Source organism: Cucurbita maxima, unplaced genomic scaffold (assembly GCF_002738345.1).
Source record: "Cucurbita maxima cultivar Rimu unplaced genomic scaffold, Cmax_1.0 Cma_Scf00025, whole genome shotgun sequence".
Classification (NCBI taxonomy): domain Eukaryota; kingdom Viridiplantae; phylum Streptophyta; class Magnoliopsida; order Cucurbitales; family Cucurbitaceae; genus Cucurbita; species Cucurbita maxima.
In genome coordinates, this window is record NW_019272041.1 from 1,474,127 (window position 1) to 1,496,698 (window position 22,572).

At 35.7% G+C, this 22,572-nt stretch overlaps 5 protein-coding genes across 5 annotated transcripts; 2 read left to right on the forward strand and 3 right to left on the reverse strand.

Annotated features, from left to right (window-relative positions):
- Positions 1 to 507: 507 nt before the first annotated feature.
- Positions 508 to 4,497, reverse strand: LOC111498447 (copper chaperone for superoxide dismutase, chloroplastic/cytosolic). The gene is made up of 6 exons (XM_023149701.1): positions 4,179 to 4,497; positions 4,050 to 4,076; positions 3,784 to 3,856; positions 3,343 to 3,477; positions 1,303 to 1,526; positions 508 to 916 (listed from the first exon to the last, which is right to left on the reverse strand). Exons 1-6 carry the CDS (start codon positions 4,431 to 4,433, stop codon positions 653 to 655), a joined length of 978 nt encoding a protein of 325 aa, XP_023005469.1. The 5' UTR covers positions 4,434 to 4,497; the 3' UTR covers positions 508 to 652.
- Positions 4,498 to 4,851: 354 nt separating this feature from the next.
- LOC111498492 lies at positions 4,852 to 7,445 on the reverse strand. The gene is made up of 3 exons (XM_023149761.1): positions 7,236 to 7,445; positions 6,803 to 6,918; positions 4,852 to 5,594 (listed from the first exon to the last, which is right to left on the reverse strand). The coding sequence occupies exons 1-3, from the start codon at positions 7,341 to 7,343 to the stop codon at positions 5,132 to 5,134; spliced, it is 687 nt and encodes a 228-aa protein (XP_023005529.1). The 5' UTR covers positions 7,344 to 7,445; the 3' UTR covers positions 4,852 to 5,131.
- A 914-nt stretch (positions 7,446 to 8,359) lies between these two features.
- LOC111498449 (PGR5-like protein 1A, chloroplastic) lies at positions 8,360 to 14,995 on the forward strand. The gene is made up of 11 exons (XM_023149704.1): positions 8,360 to 8,681; positions 9,626 to 9,741; positions 10,206 to 10,302; positions 10,387 to 10,487; positions 12,650 to 12,706; positions 13,323 to 13,399; positions 13,674 to 13,725; positions 14,043 to 14,153; positions 14,259 to 14,356; positions 14,466 to 14,542; positions 14,745 to 14,995. Exons 1-10 carry the CDS (start codon positions 8,492 to 8,494, stop codon positions 14,533 to 14,535), a joined length of 969 nt encoding a protein of 322 aa, XP_023005472.1. The 5' UTR covers positions 8,360 to 8,491; the 3' UTR covers positions 14,536 to 14,542; positions 14,745 to 14,995.
- A 117-nt stretch (positions 14,996 to 15,112) lies between these two features.
- LOC111498523 (histone deacetylase complex subunit SAP18-like) lies at positions 15,113 to 16,757 on the reverse strand. The gene is made up of 6 exons (XM_023149814.1): positions 16,578 to 16,757; positions 16,381 to 16,413; positions 15,884 to 15,994; positions 15,688 to 15,783; positions 15,445 to 15,519; positions 15,113 to 15,348 (listed from the first exon to the last, which is right to left on the reverse strand). Exons 1-6 carry the CDS (start codon positions 16,728 to 16,730, stop codon positions 15,316 to 15,318), a joined length of 501 nt encoding a protein of 166 aa, XP_023005582.1. The 5' UTR covers positions 16,731 to 16,757; the 3' UTR covers positions 15,113 to 15,315.
- A 781-nt stretch (positions 16,758 to 17,538) lies between these two features.
- On the forward strand, positions 17,539 to 21,102 carry LOC111498496 (transcription initiation factor TFIID subunit 11). Its single transcript, XM_023149766.1, has 4 exons — positions 17,539 to 18,028; positions 20,220 to 20,307; positions 20,504 to 20,603; positions 20,757 to 21,102. The coding sequence occupies exons 1-4, from the start codon at positions 17,670 to 17,672 to the stop codon at positions 20,882 to 20,884; spliced, it is 675 nt and encodes a 224-aa protein (XP_023005534.1). The 5' UTR covers positions 17,539 to 17,669; the 3' UTR covers positions 20,885 to 21,102.
- Positions 21,103 to 22,572: the final 1,470 nt, after the last annotated feature.

A 22,572-nucleotide genomic window follows, 5' to 3' on the forward strand; every position in this document is an offset into this window, starting at 1 on the left:
TTATTGCTCTCGACTTTCGGGACGTCTTAGAATACCCTTAAACAAATTAACTTGAAATAAGATTTTTTTTTAAAAAATTTTGTATCAAATATTATATTATAATTTTGTTAATATATGATATTAAGTCGACCAAATAAAATTTTACATTATATTCGATAAACAATTAATAATGTGCTTGTCTCGCATTTTTTTAAGATTTTTTTTTTATAAAATAATTCTAAAAAAACATTTTATATATATCAGAATTAAAATATGTTCATACGCATAGTAGGTCTGTGTCTTCTTATTTACACCTTCTTTGTCTTTTAAAGATTCATTCATATTCTATCATATTCTATTAGTTTAACTTGATTTAGAATATATAAGTCGAGGACTCGATATTAAAATTCATGATTTTGACCTATTTATCCTTGTCATCATCTCTCATCGCTAAGTTGAGGTCAATAAGGCTTCAACTTTGTCGTCTCTATCGAGACAACTTGGTCTTTAATTAAGTCGTTGTAGATGTTTCCAACTACGACCAGAGACCTGTCCAAGATTTATTCCCGCTCCGAATAGTAAACAAAAGTGAAATATAGGTTCCAAACACAAAATCTTATATGAGAATGATGGATCTTAGCTTCTTTCTAAGAAAGAGACGTAGATGCCCTTATTAGACTTTGCTGGTGACAAAATCCCTGTCACTTGATTCCCATATGGTAGTCCCATCACAGGTGCATAGCTTCTTGTAGTTCTCTCCGACACCTGCGCTTCGAGCTACTACTGCTGCTGCCATCCCCGGAACTGATTTATCTTCGGTCTCATACACCGCTATTGATCGTCCGATGAGATCACACACACGCAGCTTCTGTTTCACACCAGAGAAAAACGCTTCGCCATTTTCATCGGCCTCTAATGTTCCCAGGTCGCCCAATGGCTGAAAATACATTGTGACACTATATTAATCTTTCAGAGACTCATAACCACATAAAAATCATGTCAACTTACTTAGTTCACTCTATTATGGTTTGATGGTTTAGAGTAGGATTAAACTAGAGGAAAGGGAAGAGGTTTTCAAATAGGTTCAAAACCGATTTCGAAAGATTCGTGAGGTTTAACCAAATTGTAGGACTAGATGAACCGACACTAAACTCGAGACCCGACAACTAAATTATAATATGCTCATCAAAAGGCCTATTGCTGGTTACAAGTTTACAACTAATCATCCCAGACACTAACAAAAAAACAACAGCAACAGGCATATGAAATTTATGAATGAACAGGAAAAGGAATGACTTCAAAAGCTATGAGTTGAAAGTTAACCTCATTACTAGGGCCAGAATCTGCAGAATCAAACACTTTCCCTGTGCTAGCAGCACCTCTAGTCAGGTCACCAAATTCATTGATTGACCAACCATGTTTTCCAGGTGACAATCCACTAAAGTTGGCTTCAACCCTGGCTAGTTCCATACTTACTTGAGCCAATCGAACCACGCCAAATATATTCGGGCCTTTAAATTCGGAAACAGCAGCAGAAACTAAGAAATCTGCAAAGAGAGGGCAGTGGTTTATCAGATTAATAACTTTCTCACTCCTATTCTTTCAACGGGTCAATCAGATTCCTCTTTTAAAAAAACCCAAACAATCTAACAAAAAGAATTACAAGAGAAAGGGGAGACTTGGGGTCCAGATCCAATCCAGAACTAGGGAGAACTAAGATGGGCTCTCAACTAGTTATTAACAAAATAACCAGATCATTAAAGAATTGTTCGAATTAAAGTGCCAAAGAGATATGTTTCATACAAATCACACCAGTTTCCCGACACGTGCATGCTTTATTGTATTCTCTGTTAGGCCCCTAATTTGACATACGTACACTAGGAGGGGTAGTAAGGGAAATAAGCACTAGAAAATTAGCTTGTGGGGAAGTCGTGTGGTTGGTGTGGGCAGGAGGACTAGATATTAGAGGGGAGTGCTTTCGGTAGGCAGGCTTTCTTTTGTATAGAACTATGTTTGTGGAGGAGAGGTTACCAGCCTTTTCGAAATAGACTGGATGCTTCTTAGTGTTTGTCATGTTCATAATTCTCTATATTCAAACTCAGCAACTTAAAAAAGTACATGTTCCTCGACGCTGAGGGCATCCCCGAAGGGCGGGAGATTTGGTGATATTTCTGATTGGCTGTCACGGACTGATTTTTCTTTCTAGGTTATGCGAAGGGGCCAGTCCAAGATCCTATTCTTGCTCTACAAAGACAACATACGCTCTCAACGGCTTCCTACCCCCAGAAGGAAAAGTCCTTCCCTTTTTGGCTGGTTGTGAGCGAGGAGGGATTCGAACCCCCGACACTGTGATTCGTAACCATGTGCTCTACTCCCAGTTTGGCCCAATAGGCTTAGAAAATGAACCGGAGATGAAACTGTCATATTTCTCCTGAGAGTCAAAATGCCTACGTTTTCGATTTGTTAATGCAGTCATCAGCTAGAACCGAATGAAGGCCTAAGTCATAACAAATGGATTGAAAAGGAATCGGCCTATACCATTTTCAATAACCCTAGCACCCCTTTCCGGCGAATAGGTTAAACAACGTTGTCATGTACCATCTCCGAGACTCGAGATGATTTTCTATTGAGTAGACAAATACTCAACAAAGATTTGATTACAAATGATAGCACAGAGAATTATAGGGCTAGTAAAGTGGAGGGATATCATCTTCAAATTGATTTCCAAAAAGCATATAATCACGTTGAATGTGGACGACTAAAATCCCGAATAACCCCATTGAATCTATTCGCATGTCCTCCTTAGAGGTTCTTAATCCACAATGGTGTATTATGTAAGGGCATACTTCAAAAAATTTAAATCCCATCCTTTGGACTTGTTTTTTCCTCAAAAGATTCGGTGAAAGTTTCATCGGATTATTGTTCCCCACCAGTCCAAAAGTCGAGATTCGTCATAGCACGATGGAGGATGCTCTTTCCGAAGACCTGTTCTTTTCATTATTATTTGGTTATAGCCAGAAAGGAACCAGAAGATTTGTGTATATAGAGAGGAATTAGCAGGAGATTTGGGGTTCGGCTCACTTTTAACCCACCCCTTGAACTATTTCAAACAAGTTCTATTTTGATTTTCCTTCTTTATTGATTCATAACAAGATCAAGTTTTGATAATTTATATTCTACATTTCGATGGCTCTCCTTTGTCCTCACCTTATGTAATACCTATAAATTCAAATGGTTTCCAGAAGCAACATTATAACTTGATAAAACATTCAAAAATCTAAAGAACTCAAAGAGGCTTTTATCATCTTAACAGCTAAGTATCAGATTCAGAAAAAGAGAGAGGGCGGGCTTAATTCAACGTACCCTCGGGAACCCCTTGCCCAATTAACCGAGTTTTTCGACCCGTCTGCTCCAAAGCTTCAGTCATTGTCTTCACAGGTGTTGTACCCAGTATCCTAACCACTTGATTGCTCAAGTCCACATCAACACTCTTCACACCTGAAACAACAATTAAAGTTCTGGAACTAGTATACAGCACATGAATGAGGATGCTATTGGTAGAATTAGTTTAATTACAAGCTGTTTAGTGAAAGGTGTTCAATGAGAAATCATTTTAAGACTTGGTTCATACTCTAAGAAAGCACTCACAATTGGGGGGAAGTGCTTTTAGCTATGAAAATGCCCAAAAAACTCCCAAACATAGGTTAACAAGAGGTTAAAACCAACCAAAAAGGTGAAACAATTATCAATTGAAACATGAAACACGAACATCAAATAAGATAAATCTTCACCTAAAACACTTACCATCAACGCCCTGTAACTTGTTCTTGACGGCATTAACGCAGCCCTCACATTTCATATCCACCATAAACTCTGTCTGTCACTCGAACACAATCAACTAAGTAAATTCCAAACATAGACTCGAATTCTCATATTAAACCATAACAAAACAACCCCTCGAGCAATTTGACCAATAAAGTTCCTCATTAGAAAACTACACCAATATGAACCAGAAAGCTTCAAGATAATACACAAATCAGGAGAAAAAGAATTCAAAGAACTAGACTCACCAAAAGTTCGGGCAAATCAACGGTGCTCTGCATCAATCGAAAGCAATTAAGGAGCATTAGAACTGATACACGATTAATAACAGTAAAATTAACGAAGAAAGTATATGGGTTTAAGAAATCAGAGGAAACCTGATAGGAGGAGATTGGTTCCGAGGTGGGTTTCTCCATGGGAACAGCAGAGGGGGAATAGGCAGAGATTCTGGAAAATCCAGAGGAATTTCGAGACGAATGTAAAGAGAGGGGAATGGGTTTAAAGGATTGAGGGAGATGAAAATGAGGAGAAGAAGAAGAAGAAGAAGGACCGGGGAAGATGAAAGCTGCAGATAAAGCAGACGCTGTTATGGCAAGGCTAGTGGTTGTTGCTGCGGACCTTAGAAACGCCATTAAGAACGATTCTCTTTGTTGCTGTTTTCTCTTTCAACATTTGTCAACGAAGCGGCAAAAAACAACACACCCAATATACCAACAACATATTTTTTTTTCTTTTGCAAAAGAATTAATCTTTTTGAGAGAATTAGAATTCATGAAAATTTCACGAAATTTCTCTAAATTTGAGTGGTGGGATTTTTTTCGAAAATTTTCTTTGAAGTATAGTTAAATTTTTTATAATTATTATTATTTTAATCTATATCTTTAGAATAAATTCTTTTTTTATTATTTAAAAAAAAAAAAGAGTGAATTAAAATAATAAAAGAAAACTTGATTGTTTGCTAAATAATAAGTAAATATCATAGTTGTCATCTAATTATAAATTTGTCTTTAAATGGCTTAAAAATCAAGAAAATTCCTATTCAGATATAAGATTTCTCACCAAAAACAAACTTTTGCTATTAGTTTGAACTTTGAAGTTCAAGGAAAACTCACACTAACTTATAATAGTAGAATCATCTGGTCGAAGTTCTCTAAATTTGTGGCCTTCTACCAAATGGAACACAAACTTGATACATTGTGATCACATTACGAACCATGGCAGAAGAAATGATCGGTTGATTAGTCCCGACTTTCTTGTTGTGTCGCACAGGATTCGGCCAAAGACTTGTTGCAAAATGCTTAGAAACTGGTAACTGCATAAATGTAGTTCTTCAACCGAAACCAGGGGGCACATCCGGGTCTTCATCGCTATCATCATCTATACACATTTGGTGGTGCTTCGTGTTTGAAACAAAGCCTGGTGCTGGATCCACATTATCTGCATCAGACATGTCGTTTCGACTATCGTTGCCACGTTTAATAAACTGCAGCTCATCTACGTGTTGTTTTTCCTTGTTTGTATGATTACCAGCAAAAGAAAAACCGGAAGGTTCTATAGGATTAGTCTCAGTGTGTTCAGATTGACTGGTGGAGGCCTTCATAGAACCATTGTTGTCAGCTTCCTTCCAAACTGGTATAGCATGGTGGGTGGCTGCTTCGGCGTCTTCCTTCGCTTTTGGGTTCGCCAAGTTATTGTATATCGATTGTACGGTTTCTGTGATTTCATTTTTCATGCCATCATCTGATCTGATTATCTCCCATAAGTTATCAGAAACCTTGCTCATTATTTCATCCCTGAAGACAAGGCAAATATATTATTACCTTATTATCTCTCAGTAGATACTAAAATAAGGAAAATTTTAGTATGGACAATAAAATAAGGAAACAACAAACATAGGCATCCAAGATATTTGATCTTAACATAGATAACTTAAGTCACTCATTCACTGAGCTTTTGAAAGTTCGCCAAGTCAAGAATTCGAGAAATCATCAAACTCAAGTGAGCGTATTTCTCTATCTTTTGAAACGATTTAATCAACAAGAAAAGAAGTAGATGCGCTTTAGAAGAAGAAGGATTTGATGATAACTCTGATGGTAGTGTTAGAAGTAACGATGAGGAGTTGGCTTATTTCAAGAATTGGCATCAGAAGGGTTATCTGAGAGTCATGTGAAGGAGTTTGTGGACTTTTTGAAAATAGGTTTCTGATGTTGTTTTCTTCCAGGAAGTATGTGAAATCTCACGTTGGGAGGAGAATGAAACATTCTTTATAAGAGTGCGGAAACCTCTCCCTAGCAAAAGCGTTTTAACAACCTTGAGGGGAAGCCCGAAAGGGAAAGCTCAAAGAGTATAATGCCGGCTAGTGGTGGGCTTGGGCCGTTACAAAGTAGCTTGGTGGGAGTAGTTTTGCATGCTTTCGCTCGTCAATCGACACAAAAACCTCTCAAAAAAAGACAGATATATAAACCAAGAAAAAGCAACAGTCTAAGGGCAGGGGAAGAGAAGCTCCCTCCCACACAAAAACTAATGAAGCACAACCTCTCAATTATGGAAGATTTGACCTAGGCTATACTCACAAAAGAATTTTCTGTTTCTAAGACACTACAAAGAAGACATAATTTGTACAGTATTGCAAAAAATATATCAAAAGTATTAGACTAATCCTCAAAGATCCTCCTATTTCTTTCCTTACGAGATTAATCTCCCAAACAAGCGCCCACTCTACATTTTGTTCTTTGATATATTTTTTTTTTTCACTTATAATATATAGAGATTTTTGCATTTTTCTGTTTGGTTTGGGGATTTTACAGAGTTCCAAAATAGAAATTTCTTCATGTGAGTTGATCCGGATGAGATAAACCTTTCACCTCCCATTATAAGAAGAGTTCATATAAACTCCACAGCCTACTTTAGCTAGAGAACTCGAGAAAGTACACTATATTGAAAATATGACTATGTCAAAAGAAACAATGAAGAACATGGGACAGCAGAAATTTGGTCTTACCCAACCTCGTCAAATATTGTATCAGAAAGTTGCCGAGGTTTTACATTTTCAGCTCCTGCCCGATTAAGAGCTGCCGATTGCTTCACTATTGCAACTATATTATTGCGCAATTCTTCCTACAGTTAAAAGGACATTTTCTATTAAACCCCAAAATCCAACAGAACGTCAATGTTTTTAGAACTTCAAAAAATACTACCATCGATTTATCTCCCTTAATACCCTAAACAAATGTGCTTAATTTGGAACAGGAAGAAAGAAAGAACTAATAGCTCAAACGAATCAACAAATTCCACAACAAAGAGATACGATTAGCTTATAATTATGACTATTAGAATTAGAATTAACAAAAATACTAAGCAGAAATCAAATGAAGAACAAAAACCTAAGAAATAGAGGAAATCAAGATGGAAATGAAATATAAAAATGAACACACATTGTCTTTCAGCTTGCGAATGATCTTGAGACGGAGCTTATCGAAGTCGCCGTCATCCTTGAGCTTTTCGATAACATCTTCACCACTAATCTTGGGCCCGACCTCCATTAACGACGACCAGCGTGCTTCTTCCCAGCTTCAAAGGTACTGTAGGTATTGTTATGCTGCCATTCTCGTTTGCCCTACACGAATTGCATTATTATTATTATTATTATTATTATTATTATTATTATTATTATTATTATTATTATGGTTTTCGATGAAAAAAAAAAAACTCCTAAACTTGTGGAATAAGACAAAATCCTAGAAAAAGAAAATAAAAATAAAAATAAAATTATTTGCATTATTTTTTAGTACAACAAACGAATAAATAAATGATATAAACACGACCTCAATAAAAATAGTATATACCAATTGACAGTAAGCCCCGACTTCCATTAATATGTTTAAAAATTCTCAATTAGGTCTTTTCGGATGTTTATAATTAAAATTTGTTAACAAAAAAAGTAAGTCTTATTCGACCGGAACATCGGTGAGACGATAGAAGAAGAGGTACTTATTTCTCGGTTCATTAATGTTCCTTATTACATTTTTAGATTGTTACTTGAACATCCTCTTATATGTCAATTACATACTGCATGTCATACAAACACTTAATTTTACATAATATAAACTAACAATTTTTTTAATTAATAAGTGAGAAAAACGTTCCATTATAACAAGTCGAACAGAATCGAATCAATTAATGAGCTATACGGGCCAAAACCAAACCGAACCGAATCAAGTTGGGTTCAGAAAAATTAAACCAACCTAACTCGAAATGTTAATCCAACCCAACCCAATCGGTATAATTCGGGTTGGGTCGGTCTAGTTTGTTGGATTCGGTAGGTTGAATATACACACCTAGCTACACCTAGAGCAAGACAGTCAGAGTCTCCCACGTGGCCAACACCAAAGCGGCACGTGGACCAGAACAAAATACGTTCAGGTAATGAAAGATTGAGGGACACCTCAGATCCTAACGACCAATAAAAAATACACATGAAGCTGACGTGGCAGATTTCATGGATTTGAAAAACCTCTGCCAAATGAAAAACACAGAAAACCGTTACAATTTCCCTCCACACATTTTCCCATTGCCTTATCTTTCTTTCCCTCCAAATCGAGCCACAGTTTTCCAACACTCATCAAATTCCTGTTTGTTTTCTCTTCTTCTTCTTCTTCTTCTTCTTCTTCTTCTTCTTCTCCCTTTGGCCATGGCGACCAAATTGACGTTGTCGTTAGCGTCCTTGAGTTCGCTTACTGTTCCGATTCAGAATCAGAAACCGGCAGCTTCTCTGTTTTCGTCTTCTGCAAGGTCCCAATTGATTAGGGTTTCTAGCCGGCGGGTGCTTCTTCGACGGCGGGTGCGTCTTCCACCTCCCCGGGCAACTACTGATCAACCAGGTTAGGGTTTTCCCTTCGTGTTACCACGAGTAGTGCTAAGCTTAGTGCGATTTGTTGACTGTGAAGGTTGCAGGGAGTGGGACAGAGCTAGTAAGATTAGTGTGTTGTTCGATATATCTTTTGAAGTTCTTGTGGTTACAAATTAGATGTTTCACTTAAAAAACAATTTAAACGACATTAAATTCACCCAAAAATAATAGAGTTACTAGGTTTTAATGTATATATTGACAAAAATGTAAAGGTCTCAATTTAATGGAATTGTTGATGGAAATATCGATATGATGTTGATATCAATGGATGGTTCTAGAAAGAATCATAAATATTTAAGTTAGAAAATAAGCATTTCACCCTTTTAAATAAGTTAAAAGTTATTTGAGTTAATATTAATGTTCACATTAGTGATATTTTGCTGCTATTTTTTTATATAGAGAACTTTACTTGTAATAAAATGGAAATGTTGATGCCTTCCGTTTGTCGATATGAAACTCATGGACATGAAAATCTTGATGAAAATGTCAACCGATGAAAACTTAATACCATCGAAAGATTTTGAATGCTCTAAAACCACTTTGGCTAATAGTTAAAAAGAAGTCCAACAAACTTAGAAATATTTTTTGATACAGTTTTTCTTCCTGTATCTCCTTAAGTAAAAATTATCTTGTAGTTTTCAGAACCAATCAGATAGTTAGCATACGAGGTTTAAACATTAATTTGCCTGCTGAGCCTAATGAAATTAATCCTATGAACTAGTTATTTGCCTGATGCCTGATTCTGTAAGTTTTATGAAAAGTTTGGTATTGCAAATAGAACATAATATTGAGAACTTCTTGGCTTTCACCCCATCTTGCTTGCCTCTAGAGAAGCTTCTGAAAGGAAATTATCATTTAATCCTTGATTGCCAGAAGTACATGCAATATGTTGAGTTGAGTCTAAATTTCTTTCAGGTCAGGTTGGGGAAGATGAGGTTGTCGATGGTAATGTCCTTCAATATTGTAGTATAGACAAAAAGGAGAAGAAGTCCATTGGAGAACTTGAGCAAGAATTTCTCCAAGCTTTACAGGTAAAAAAATTGCAACATGAGTTCTGAAGCTCTTTGCCATCGTATTCTTCTAAGTTCTAATTTATGCAAGATTTGATTTTGTAAAGAGACATTAAACATCAGGACTTGAAGTTCTGTTTCAGAATTGGTCCAGTTTAAACTCAGTAAAATTATAATGTTTGTATGCCTCTAGATGTTAGATAACTTGACGGCATGTGTTTGGAGTTCTTTTAGTACGTTCAGTTACAGTTTTTCCATGACCAAATGCACTCTCCACTCGAAATTTTTATTTGATTCTTTTCTAATTTGTAAGAAAGCACTTATAGAATACTTTTGGCTCAAATGATTTACAAGAAGCACTTCTGAAGTACTTCTATTAAGTATCAAAGTGATTTGTCATTTGAAAAAGTACTTTTTGTTAAAAGCACTTATTCTAGAGGTACTCCCTAATGCACCCTAAAATAGTTTCTCCTCATGTTGTGCAGGCATTCTATTATGAGGGTAAAGCAATTATGTCAAACGAGGAATTTGATAATCTCAAGGAAGAATTAATGTGGGAAGGCAGCAGTGTTGTAATGCTAAGTACTTACTGATCAAAAATCAAATCTCTGCGTTTATGCCTAATTCGTTTGAAGATTTTTCAGATACTTACAATTTGTGATACAGGTTCTGATGAACAAAAGTTTTTGGAGGCCTCAATGGCTTATGTATCTGGAAATCCAATTTTGACGGATAAAGAATTTGACGAATTGAAGATGAGACTTAAGGTCTATTTGAATTATTTACCGTTTTATATTTGCTTGGCTTATTTAATTGCAATTTTATCTTGACTGACTCCTACGCGGTTTTGAAGTTTCGATTTGTTTTCTTTTCCAATCATATGGGTATGTGACTTGAAATCATTGGAAGAGGTTGGCACGCTTACAGTTTTACTTTGTTAGATGCATGAGAGAGAAATTGTAAGAGTACTTGGAATTTGGCTTGGATTAATATAGTTGCTAGGGGACTAATGTAGTTTTACTCCAAAACAATGCCAAGGGGTCTTAGCCATGTAACCCTGTTTTTCGTGATTTTTTTTTTTTTTTTTTTTTTTTTTTTTTTTTTTTTTTTTTTTTTTTTTTTTTTTTTTTTTTTTTTTTTTTTTTTTTTTTTTTTTTTTTTTTTTTTTTTTTTTTTTTTTTTTTTTTAAGAGACAATTTCATTGATGATTGAAATTTACAAAAGGGATGTATAATCCATGGTGATTGCAAAAGACCTTCACAATTTGCAAAGAGGTTGGTATCACTATAGGAAGTAAAAATATTAGATAGTTTACACCAAGATATAGCTTGGTAAACAACATTATCGAAAAGTTTTGTGTAGGTACGTGTCTTTTCTGCAAATATTTTCTGATTTCTTTCTTTACATAGATTCCAAAAGAAAGCTATGATAAGTTTTCAAAAGAAAGCCATGTCGAAAAGTTTTGTGCGTCTTTTTCGTGATGTACTTTTCAAACGCATTTCACTTCACAATCAACACTCCTCTAAAGCCTCAAGAATTTGTTTGGACCATATCTCATTATATAGTTAGACAATACGAATGAGACCTTAAATGAAAGATCCTTTTATGAATATACAATGGAGAAATGAGTGTTCTACTCATTTGAAGGAATTATGGAAGTTTAAGAATAGATTCAGATGAGACTTTGGATAGCTCAAGTTTGACACCTTGGACCTTTAAGTCTATCCCTAAGAAAGCTAGATGCCACTCTTTTCTACCTCATTCTTTAATATACTTGTTATTTTGTCTCAAAAAGACAACTAAAGTAACAATAAGCCTTTTTTTATGAGTCCTCGTGTGCAAGCTATATCAACAACCTAGACATATTCGGCGTTTGGCTTAAATATCTAACCTTATTCCAAGCTTTATGGTAAAGTAGAAAACTATGCGAACATAATAGTGGTTTACATAAAACCAATATATAAACCTATACATAACTTGAAACTATAGGAATCCTGATTTTGAATCGTCTAGTCTTAGTTTGGTGGTTTGAGATTCTCGATCGTTATTCCTTCAACAATTATAGGTGCCTCATCTCTAATGTCCCGTTCCTTCATGAACTTGGGTACCAAAGCCAAAGTGAGAATACAAGCTTCTTATTATATGCATGTCCTAAACATAGGACCCCATCCTACAATTATAGTGCCATGCATGTCATTCAACACATCCACACAAACAGTCTTAAACATGAATATGACCATAGCTACACCTTACATTTCTATCATTGTGTGTTAACTTGCTAAAGGGGACCTAAGCCTAGAGAAAAGCTACTTACATTGAATGAATTCAGGAGTGAACTTCAAAGAATTGTTTAGATCTTTACAACTAGTGCCAGGTCAACGTCTCCATGATGTGAATGGTTGAAATAGTAAAAACTGACTTAGGCAAATGATCTCCCTCTAGGGTGAGCTTTAGAGTTCAGGTTTTGTACCCGCATTAGTGCATTGTTCGTAGGAGGCATGGAGAGAATCTAAATCATTTGTTGTGGGAGTGTCAGTTTGCTAACTACTTTGGGGTCGTTGGAGGAGTTCGTTCCGGGTTAGCAGGCTTTTCATAGGCATTTTTCATAGAGATGTGCCATCTTTGATGGAGGAGGTGCTTTTGAATCCTCCCTTTTGGGTACTTTTTGTTTGCCCTTGTATTCTTTCCTTTTTTTTTTTCCTCATTGAATGTTCATCTTTCTTGCCCCCCAAAAAAGTTGAGTCTTGGTAATAAAAACTATATAATCTCGCCTTTAATCACCAAAAATCCCCTAAAATTCATTGATTAAGGTGCTACTCAACAAATTAGTATTAATGCTTTTTGCTGTGGTGACTACTATTCCTACTAGTAAAGCATAATACGGAACTAATAAAGTCGTGTGATATACTTGAAATTATTGTACTTTCAGATGGAAGGGAGTGAAATTGTGGCTGAGGGCCCCCGTTGCAGTCTCCGAAGTCGAAAGGTATGTGTAATTGTCTAATATGGTTTCAGCCCATTTTATAATTAGGGTGAGTTTTGGATAATGAAAGGTATGTGTATTTGGATGCTTGATCTACAGTACTTTTGGATTTCTTGAAACGATTAAAAGCTATTAATGGTTTAAAAAGAAGTACTTAATCCATATTTCTTCCAAAATATTTGTGGAAATAACATCAGTACATTACCATTTTGGCCAATGTACTCTCTAAAGTTTAAAGTTTAAATATAGTTCATTTGCTTTCAATAAATCTTTATCTTTGCGGTTAGTTTATTGTTAACTTTCTGGATCATATATACATGATGTTTTTTCTTGCACGAAAACTACTTCAGCCAATTTTTTTTTATAAAAATTAACTTCAAACTAGCGATAAGAACTAATTTTAAGATTTATTAAAAGTATGTGAAGAAATACACTAAGAAAGTATGTAATCCAATGGTCATTGTTTACATATTTGATTGTGAAGTAACTGCATTGATTACCGTATATCAGAGCAAAACATATTTCTCCTTGAGTTGCAAAAGTATGAACCTGTATTTAGAATTTTGAAGATCTATAATGGCTTTGTATGAACTTGTACTGATTACCTTTCTTCTTACAGGTTTATAGTGATCTCTCTGTGGACTACTTTAGGATGCTCCTCTTGAATGTTCCAGCCACTGTAGTTGCACTGGGACTGTAAGTTTGAAACTATCTATTTCAATTTACAAGAACCATTTAACCAGTGAATGGTATCATAACATTTTTGTTTTTACTTTTCTTCAAAAAAGTAAATTCTAATCTACGTTTTAAAGATTAAACAACAAAGAAAATATAGGCATATAGTTCAAATTGCTATCGAATCATGTTAAGTTTACTTTTGATATTGTAATTTTGGTCGTGCTTCGGCCCTTCTTTGTTTGCATTTTCGTGTTTAAAACGTAGACATTCATTTGTTTATGGTTACTTTTAGGTTCTTCTTCCTGGATGATATCACTGGATTTGAAATTACATACTTGTTGGAGGTAAAATTTTCATCCTTTTCCTCTACTTTTTCATGACCAAGTATTGAAGATAAAAGAATTCTGCAGCATCTCCTAAACTGCATAATTCTTGTCACACAAGGAACTAAACTCTTTTTAAGCAAGCTACGGCCATGATTATAATGATCTTTCTCCGTTCTTTGGTATATGCATTGTTGGTCAATTCTTTTGCAAGAGTAGTTCTATAGCTAAAGAATAAGCTAGCCGATATCTTGCTTCAAACTTTTCAGTATTTGTCTAATTCTAAACTTTCCCTGATAATCATTACTTGAAATTTGTTCATACTGCGTTGAATGCAGCTCCCAGAGCCATTCAGTTTCATCTTCACTTGGTTTGCTGCTGTGCCATTCCTAGTTTGGTTAGCTCTTACCCTTACAAATGCAGTTGTTAGAGACTCTTTGATCTTGAAGGTAGCGTAGATTTCATTGTTACCCATTTTTGACAATATAAACCTTGTATGACCTGCTTGAAATGACATTATGAAGCTACCTTGACTGTACAAAATCTTTTTATAGGGCCCTTGTCCAAACTGTGGAACTGAGAATGTCTCCTTCTTTGGCACCATATTGTCAGTTTCAAGCGGTGGCAAAACAAACAACCTCAAGTGCTCGAAGTATGAAGCTCATTAAATTGCTACCATTCTTAACATCTTGCATATATGCTTCGTTTTTCAATGGTTTATCATATAATTATTCACTGTAAAAACTATATATATTCTTCAGCTGTTCAACTGAGCTGGTGTACGACTCAAAAACCCGCTTGATCACATTACCAGAAGGAAGCAACGCCTAAGTTAGAGGTACACTTTGTGATCATCTTTAATCCCCTAGAGAAATTATTGTCTTCTAACATGCATCTACATTACATATCATTCTCTAATTTCTATGTGCCAATATCATCCCATTTGGTAACCAAATATTATCTCATCTACATTCCATTAGAGAACTTCAAGGCAAAGACTTCTCATGCTACTAACTATTACTATCTACCGACACATCTAGGATTTGTAAGCTGTAATTCCAGGAGAAACAAGACTGAAGGGATCATCATATGGAAGCTACAAGAATTCTCCATGGTTGAATATGAAGGATATTATGATGCTTAAAACCCTGCCTTGTAGAGAGAATTTTTTAGCAGTTGTGCAACATTGTATCTTGATGTACAAATTTGTGAATACTCATCATGTACACACTATACCTAGAGAAGGGTGTGATGAAGTTTCACCAATAAAATATAATTAATGTATGTAAAATCAGAAACCAAGTCGAAAGTTCCAAAACTAAATCTTTAACTTCTGTTTAAGAGAAAGGTAAAGTATTTCTCTTGTGAAATAAAGTTTCTGTAAAACATAGAGATCTAAAAGCACATATTTGGGGAAATATAAGAAGAGGTTATTAAATAATGGGATTCAAACTAGAACCAGATGACAGAATCAAAGTCACCATCAATACAATATGTTCTTCTACCTTCACAAGACATTTGAATATAGAAATTAAAAAATGCAGAAAACATTTGATAACACTCACTCTCCAACTAAATAGTAGCATCATCACTTCCATGTAACCCAGATTTCTACATGATTGCCACGTCCAAATAATCTCCAATCTACATTTTTCAAATTCAAAAACATAGCAGAAGAAACATCAGTTTCCTCAGAACTTGCAAGAAACTCAATTCAAGAGCCCTAATGTTAACTTTTACCTGGAAATCCAGTTCACCCAATGCCTTGCTGCCATCTAATCTCCTGCCATTTCCATAAGAATGTGTTGTTCCCACCTTAAGAATGATCAAAACGTCTTCATATTAAGAAATCACAACAATTTATCTATACAAGTAGTGCATTTAGGAAGTGAACAGCTAAACATTTAGTACAATTGTATATGAGATAAATGATTAGGTAAAATTTGAAGTCTGCAGGTGACATTTTTGTTAACGATCACTCACCGGTTTTAAAACAAATCGACCACGCTTGTCGGGATAAACAAAGGCAAAAGAAAGTTTGGCATTCCTTCTTCTTGCCTCTGGAGCAACCTCCTTAACCTGAAAGCAGACGGCCATTTATCAAATACAGAACAGAAGCAGCAAGAACAGATGGAGAAACGATAGAAAAGAAACAGAACAGTGTAGGTTTTCTGCATACTAGATCGGTTAGCTCCCGGAGTGTTGCATCTTTCCATGTATAAATCTGAACCTCATCTTTGGGTTCCTTACCTCTAATTGCAAAATCCTCATCGGTGTGGTGACTTCCAACCTGCAAAAATGTAAATGAAGCATATCCTGTATACCGTCTGCAGTAAGATGTGAATATATGAACTGAACCCCACGCCAATTCTAATATCAAAGTGAAGTTTTCTCATTACTCCTCCCAAGTGCACCAATCAAGAAAAAAAATCATGTGGAAAAAGGACCCTTCAACATAATCTTCACACAACAAAAATCATGGAACGAAGTATAAGAAATGCACAATCGCTAATAAACTCAGAAGTATCATAAAAGGTAGCAGGTCGACAATGTCAAACAGATACCAAGAACCGAAAACAGGACATTTTCCGCCATGACACATATCACAATCATCTCAAATTTTAAAAGAACAAAGATAAATCGAACAAGAAGGCTTCTCAAAGAATTCAAACGCACCTTAGTAAAAACGCGAAGCAGCAAAGGGCAAGTCTTGAAATCACCATCACGGAAGGAAGCGAAAATTGCAACAAAACGAAAAGCAGATAAGTTTCATTTGAATAACAAACAAAGATTCAAAAAACCGTGAACTTATCTCAGCGGTGTGAAGAAAAGAAAAAAAAAAACGAGAGGAAGAAGCAAGCCCTAAGAGAAACCTTTTCGCGGTCGACGGGTTCGAAACGAGCGCGAGGAGGCGGCGGCGGGGCTTTGGCCTGAGACGGCGGAGGAAGTGGCCGCGCAGACGGTCTCCCTTGGGGCGGAGCAGTTGCAGCTCCACTCATCTTCTCGTCCCTGCTTCTCTTGTCCATGGGTCGGTGTGTTACTGAGCTTCTGATTTTTTCCGTTTTTCCGTTTAGCCATTTCTTCGCCTCATTTTGGGCTTTTTAAAATGGGCTGGGCCGAATATGGGAAAAGCTAAGCCCATATCTTTTTAGCCCAATTTGCAAACATTTTAGTGACAAATTTGATTTAAGTGTAAAATTAAAATAAATAGCTGTCGAATTAAGATTTATACCTCGTTATTATTTTTATTAATGGAGACCTTATAATGTTTAATTTCAAATTCGTTTGAGTTTGAGCATGACTCTTGCTCATTTGTCAAGACTAGGGTTGGGGTCGGAAATTTGTTGTAGTTTGAGCCGGACTCTCTCATCTTTTTGAGATTAGGGTTGAGGTCGGAATTTTTTTTGTAGTTTAAGCAGGACTCTCTCCCATTTCGAGGTTAGAGATTGAAGCTGGAAATTTATTCGACAACTTTTCCTTAGTCTTTATCCTTGGGGTTCGTTGGAGCTTCTTTCCCCTTCGTCTTTAGTTCGGTATTGCAAAGAAAAAAACGAAATACGAAGGAATAGATTGAATTAGAAAGTATATCGATCACAATTATAAATCAAGTTTGAACTGACCTCCCGAAAGTTGTCTCAGGAGAGTCCTTTATGATCCTTATTTATCGAGGCTAGGGTTGGGGTCGGTTCAACATAGAGGACAAAATTACTCAAGATTCGAGCTAGATTCTATCTCGAGATATATCATACACTTAGGGTTTGATATTGATAGTGGTCTAAATTAGTGGGCTAAGTGACTCTTAGTTTACTCGAACGTTTTAAAATATAAATTGGATTCAAACCCCAATTCCTAGCTTATAAATCACATAGTCGAAATTGTTCCATGAAACATTTCAAAATTGGCACCAAATCAGGTTAGTTCATCGCACAAAAGCGATCAATTCGGAGAGTATTTCCACAAAAAAAATGAAGCAATCGAAGGACCCATTTGAAGCGGCGTTTGAGGAGCAGGAGGAATCTCCACCGAACTCCCCCTCCGCTGCCGATGATCTCGAAATTCAGACCAACGTTGCTGCCACCGCCGACGCCGACGCTATTGATTTGCACGATGGTGACGATGATCCAAAAACCGCCGCCGCCGCCGCCGCCACAAATTCCGGTGTTCCTTCTGCATCCACTACTTCTTTGTTTGTTTCGTCTTCCTCCAATATCTCTGCCGCCCCTAAAACCAAAGAAGACGACGATGAAGAAGAGGAAGAGAATGTCGAAGTGGAGCTCGCTAAATTCCCCTCGAGCGGCGATCCAGATAAGATGGCGAAGATGCAGTATGTTTTCTTGTCACTCTCAATATTTAGGTTTAACTTTTGTTCTTACTTCATTCCTCTCTTTCAAGTTTCGCTAGCTTAGTGTCAATGTTATCGTCAACTTTGATGCTAAAAAATACTTCCTCTGTCGACTTATTTGACAAGGTTATTATAATTTTTAGGTTAATTCTCATGCATTGTTTGTGTTCGTGAAAAGTTTCTGTTGAGCTTATATTTAATCGATGATATGAAATCTTGTAAAAGGGTGATAACTCGAACTGATACAGAGGAAAATCCTATCAAGGAAGGTTTAGAAAGCCTTCAAGTTTGCCAAATGGCTATGAAGATTTTAACTTTTTGAGGGGATAGCATTTACATCAAGGAAAAATGTCATAATAAAAATAGAATCTAAGAGTCTATCAGAAGAAATTGAGATTGTTTAAGCTCTAGTGTTTGGAGCCAAAGATGGTGAAACATCATACAGTTGGGAATAGCCTCAATCTGGCTTCAAGCCATTTAGAAACATGGAGCCATATCTGTTTGAAAGGGGCCTTGTGTCTCGTCACTCATAGTATCGGTTGATGAAATCAAGCATTCCAAAAGATAAAATTTGTGTAGTAGGAATTTTCTTTTTAAGCAATTTTATTTCAATAGACTGCATCAATCATAAGTTCTTGCAAATTGGAGGATCAAGGCCCTTAGGCTTATGTGGAATAAGATAGATCATTAGCAGAAACTAGATACCTAATTTATAGGAACTGCACTCGTTAGGTGCTTTCGCAGCTTGTCATGATGTTCGAAATGTTTGTAGCATCTAGTCCTTTGGTCAGGACAGTTGATTGATATGAATAGAGTGTGAACTAGTTCATGATTTAGTGTATCCTTTGGAATATTGATAATTTGTAAAACTTCACAAAATCCCTTTGAACCTGACCCAGCCATTGCATGTTGCTTCGTGCTGTTCCAAATTCCAGGTGTTCCCGATAAGAGTAGTGTAATAGCCTTGTGATGATTTTCTTAATCAAGAGATTCGAAAGGTTCGCTTCTAAGATAAGCTTATTTGTTCTTCCTAATTGGATATTACTTGATCCTTAAAACACTGATGATGCATCCACATACTGAAGTTTATAGATTGACTTACATCCGAACCCAGTTGTATGCTAGACAAGTTATTTCAAAATTACTCTTGATTAGTTAAGTGAATGTGTGCTGAAAAAATAAACAAGGATTATAGATGGCACTCAAGATTTACATGGAAAACCTAAACTTTGGATAAAAACCTTGGGACTATGTTCTTACACCAACTCCAAGGCTTAGTCAGTCATCCCTAACCCTGTGTACTATGCTGAAGACGCTAGGAAGTCAATATGTATCTTCTTCATTCATGACTTTCAACGAACTCCTCCCTTGACTTTTACTATGTAATGGAACTTACACACGTTGGCAGTGGTGAAGATGTAACAGCCCAACCTCACCGCTAGCAGATATTGTCCTCTTTGGGCTTTATCTTTTAGGCTTCCCCTCAAGGTTATAAAACGCGTTTAGGCCTCACCACAAGTAGATATTGTCCTCTTTGGGCTTTTCTTTTTGGGTTTCCCCTCAAGGTTCTTAAAACACTGTCTTTCTTTTGAATTGCTAAATTGTATAAAATTATATTCAGTGCAGTTATCTATTAAGGGACTAATTTTAAACAAAGGGATGAAAAGAAAGACTACTATTTGTCATCAAGCCGAGAATCATGAATTTTTATCTCATCGTTAAACCAATTTTTTCTGCCCTAGTTGTACATTACTTGTATGGTGCTGGAATATATTTAATTTTTATTTAAATTTGTGGTAGGAACTCAGTTCTGTATTCATGACAGTTAAGATTGTGTACTTCAAATTCTTAAGCTTCTATCATGTTTTTGTTTCTTCCAGTTTCTCTTGTACGTTTATAATTCTTCTCTAGTTAAAACATGACACCCTCTGGGCTTCATCATCCATTATATTGCAAGTCCTGCTTTTAAATTGGAAAAAAATGGTTTTTTTTTTGTTTATGGTTGCTCCAGAGAGTAGGTTGAAAATGATAGTATATTTTAAGATTCTTGTCAGATCATTTTTGTTACTCAAGAGCTTCTTTTGGTTTTGTTATGAATGAACCTTATATACAGAATTATGAAGTCTTCACTTTGGAAAGAATCTTGTTGTAACCTGTCTTAACATTTTGCCAGAGCCATTCTCTCACAATTTACAGAAGAACAGATGAGTCGTTACGAGTCCTTTCGCAGAGCTGGATTTCAGAAAGCTAATATGAAAAGGGTATGAATCTTAATATTTTCCAATAGCAAAAGACAATAGATGTGGTAACAAAGGGTGGGGGTGGGAATGCATTCTTCATCCGCCACCCCAGGAAACTTTAATCCATCTCATCCTCAATCTCTCAGGATCTAAGATGATTTTATCTTTATGAACCTGAATTCAGTTCATCTTGTTTCCATTCATTTGTAAATCATAGCTATTAGCAAGCATCTCGGGAACACAGAAGATTTCTGTACCAATGACGATCGTAGTGTCTGGGATAGCAAAGATGTTCGTTGGTGAACTCGTAGAAACGGGTATGTATAAACTTCTTGAAAACCCAATCCATTGTTCATGTAGGACTAGTGCTCTGTTCGGTTACTTTTAACAGCAATGTGAAGTATAAGCAAAAGAATCTGCATTATTCCAAAGCGAGATCGACTCATTTCAATACTTCGATTTTATTTCAGCTAGAGTAGTTATGACTGAGCGGAATGATTCTGGAGCTATCAGGCCATGCCATCTCCGAGAAGCGTATAGAAGACTAAAGCTTGAAGGTAAGATTCCTAGGAAATCAGTGCCTAGACTCTTTCGCTAATCGGTCTATTCAATTTCTAGTCTTTGTATTAGGAGTTTTTGTAGGCAAAACATCTCATCATATATATTCCTAAAGTTTCTAACATATTTTTGTATAAAATTGGGTTGTTTATGTATCAAACTTCTGAAAAGGAGGAAAACTCTGCACTTGAATTGAACTTGTACATTTTAAACATTAGAACACATTTAATAATATTATATGATGATATGCTATGTTCATAGGCGACAATCATTTAGTTTGTTCTTCAATTAAAGGTTTTCTTGCCATTTTTAAAATGTTTATTGAACTCTTCAAACATTTTAATAAAAAGAAATAGTTTTAAGGATTCATATTAGTGTGGTTTTTGTAGTTTTAAGGAGTTTTTTGAGGGTAATGATAAAAGGTGATGCAACTTACTCACTCATTTCAAATCTCTGAACAGTTTTAAGTGGACTTACCTTTTTATTTTTTTTTCAATGTAATTAAAATGACAAATATGGAGCCTTGGAAAAAAATTGATTTGAGGGGTTCACAATCCAATCCCGTCTTCTATGCTTATGTTTAGATTGAGTTGAGTTGTCGTATTGTTTTTTTTTTTTAATTTTAATTATTAAAAAAATTTAATTTATTTACAATGCATTTACATTAATAACTAAAATCTCGTTTTTTTTTATTTTTAATTATTAAAAAATTCAATTTATTCGCAATACATTTACATTTATAACTAAAATCTCGTTAAGCTCAAATATAAAACATTCAATATGGTATCTTTAGTGGTAACATATGTTAAATATTCTTGATTTTCATAATAATCTTAAAAGTAGAGTTGGGTTCTAACTCTGTTTTTTTATTGTTACTACCCTATTTTTGGATTGTTGATCTAACAAAATATGTAGGTTGGGCTTGGATCGTAAAAAAAGATGTAGGTTGGGTTGGGATAGATTATAACCCTATTTTTGAATTCGTTAGGTTGATCTAACAAAAAATATGTCGAAAAAAACGGCTTATAAAGAGATTTAATCATAGGAAGTAATTGTACTAATATGATAATGAGTTGGTACCAATATAGTTGAGCTCTTTTGAATCTTCTTGAGCCATATGAATGCCTTGTGGATGCAATTAGAGGATTTTCATCCATACATAAGTCTGTTTCTTTCTCATATAAGGGCAAATGACCACATAGGTAGATGAGTTTTGACAGACATGAGGGTCACTCCCTCTTTAATGATATTGACGTTGTGAAACCTACTAGAGAGGCACTAACTATATCCTACTAGAGAATTTGAGACACTACTTATAGCAATATTACAACCTACTAGAGAGGCACTAACTATATACTACCAGAGAACTTGAGACACTGCCCATAGCAATATTATGAGAGCTATGAGTTGGAACTATAACGAGGTTGTGTCTCAAGAACCTATGCTATGTAGGTTGATGATGATAATGATAATGAAAGGGACTAGTAAATAGCTCTTCAAGATACCTTAGAACCCTAAGATATACTTCACGAGATAGTAAGCTCCGAAGAGTCGAACTTTAAGAACCCATGAGAACCTCAAGAGTGTTGAAAGATGAAGAACTTTGAAGTTATCAAACCGAAACCCTATGTTGGGCTTGGGTGATTCCAATTGAATAGAGATGATAGTCTAAGAGAGCCTACGACTCAGAGATGAGACATCTAACTTATTACGAAGGACATAAGACTT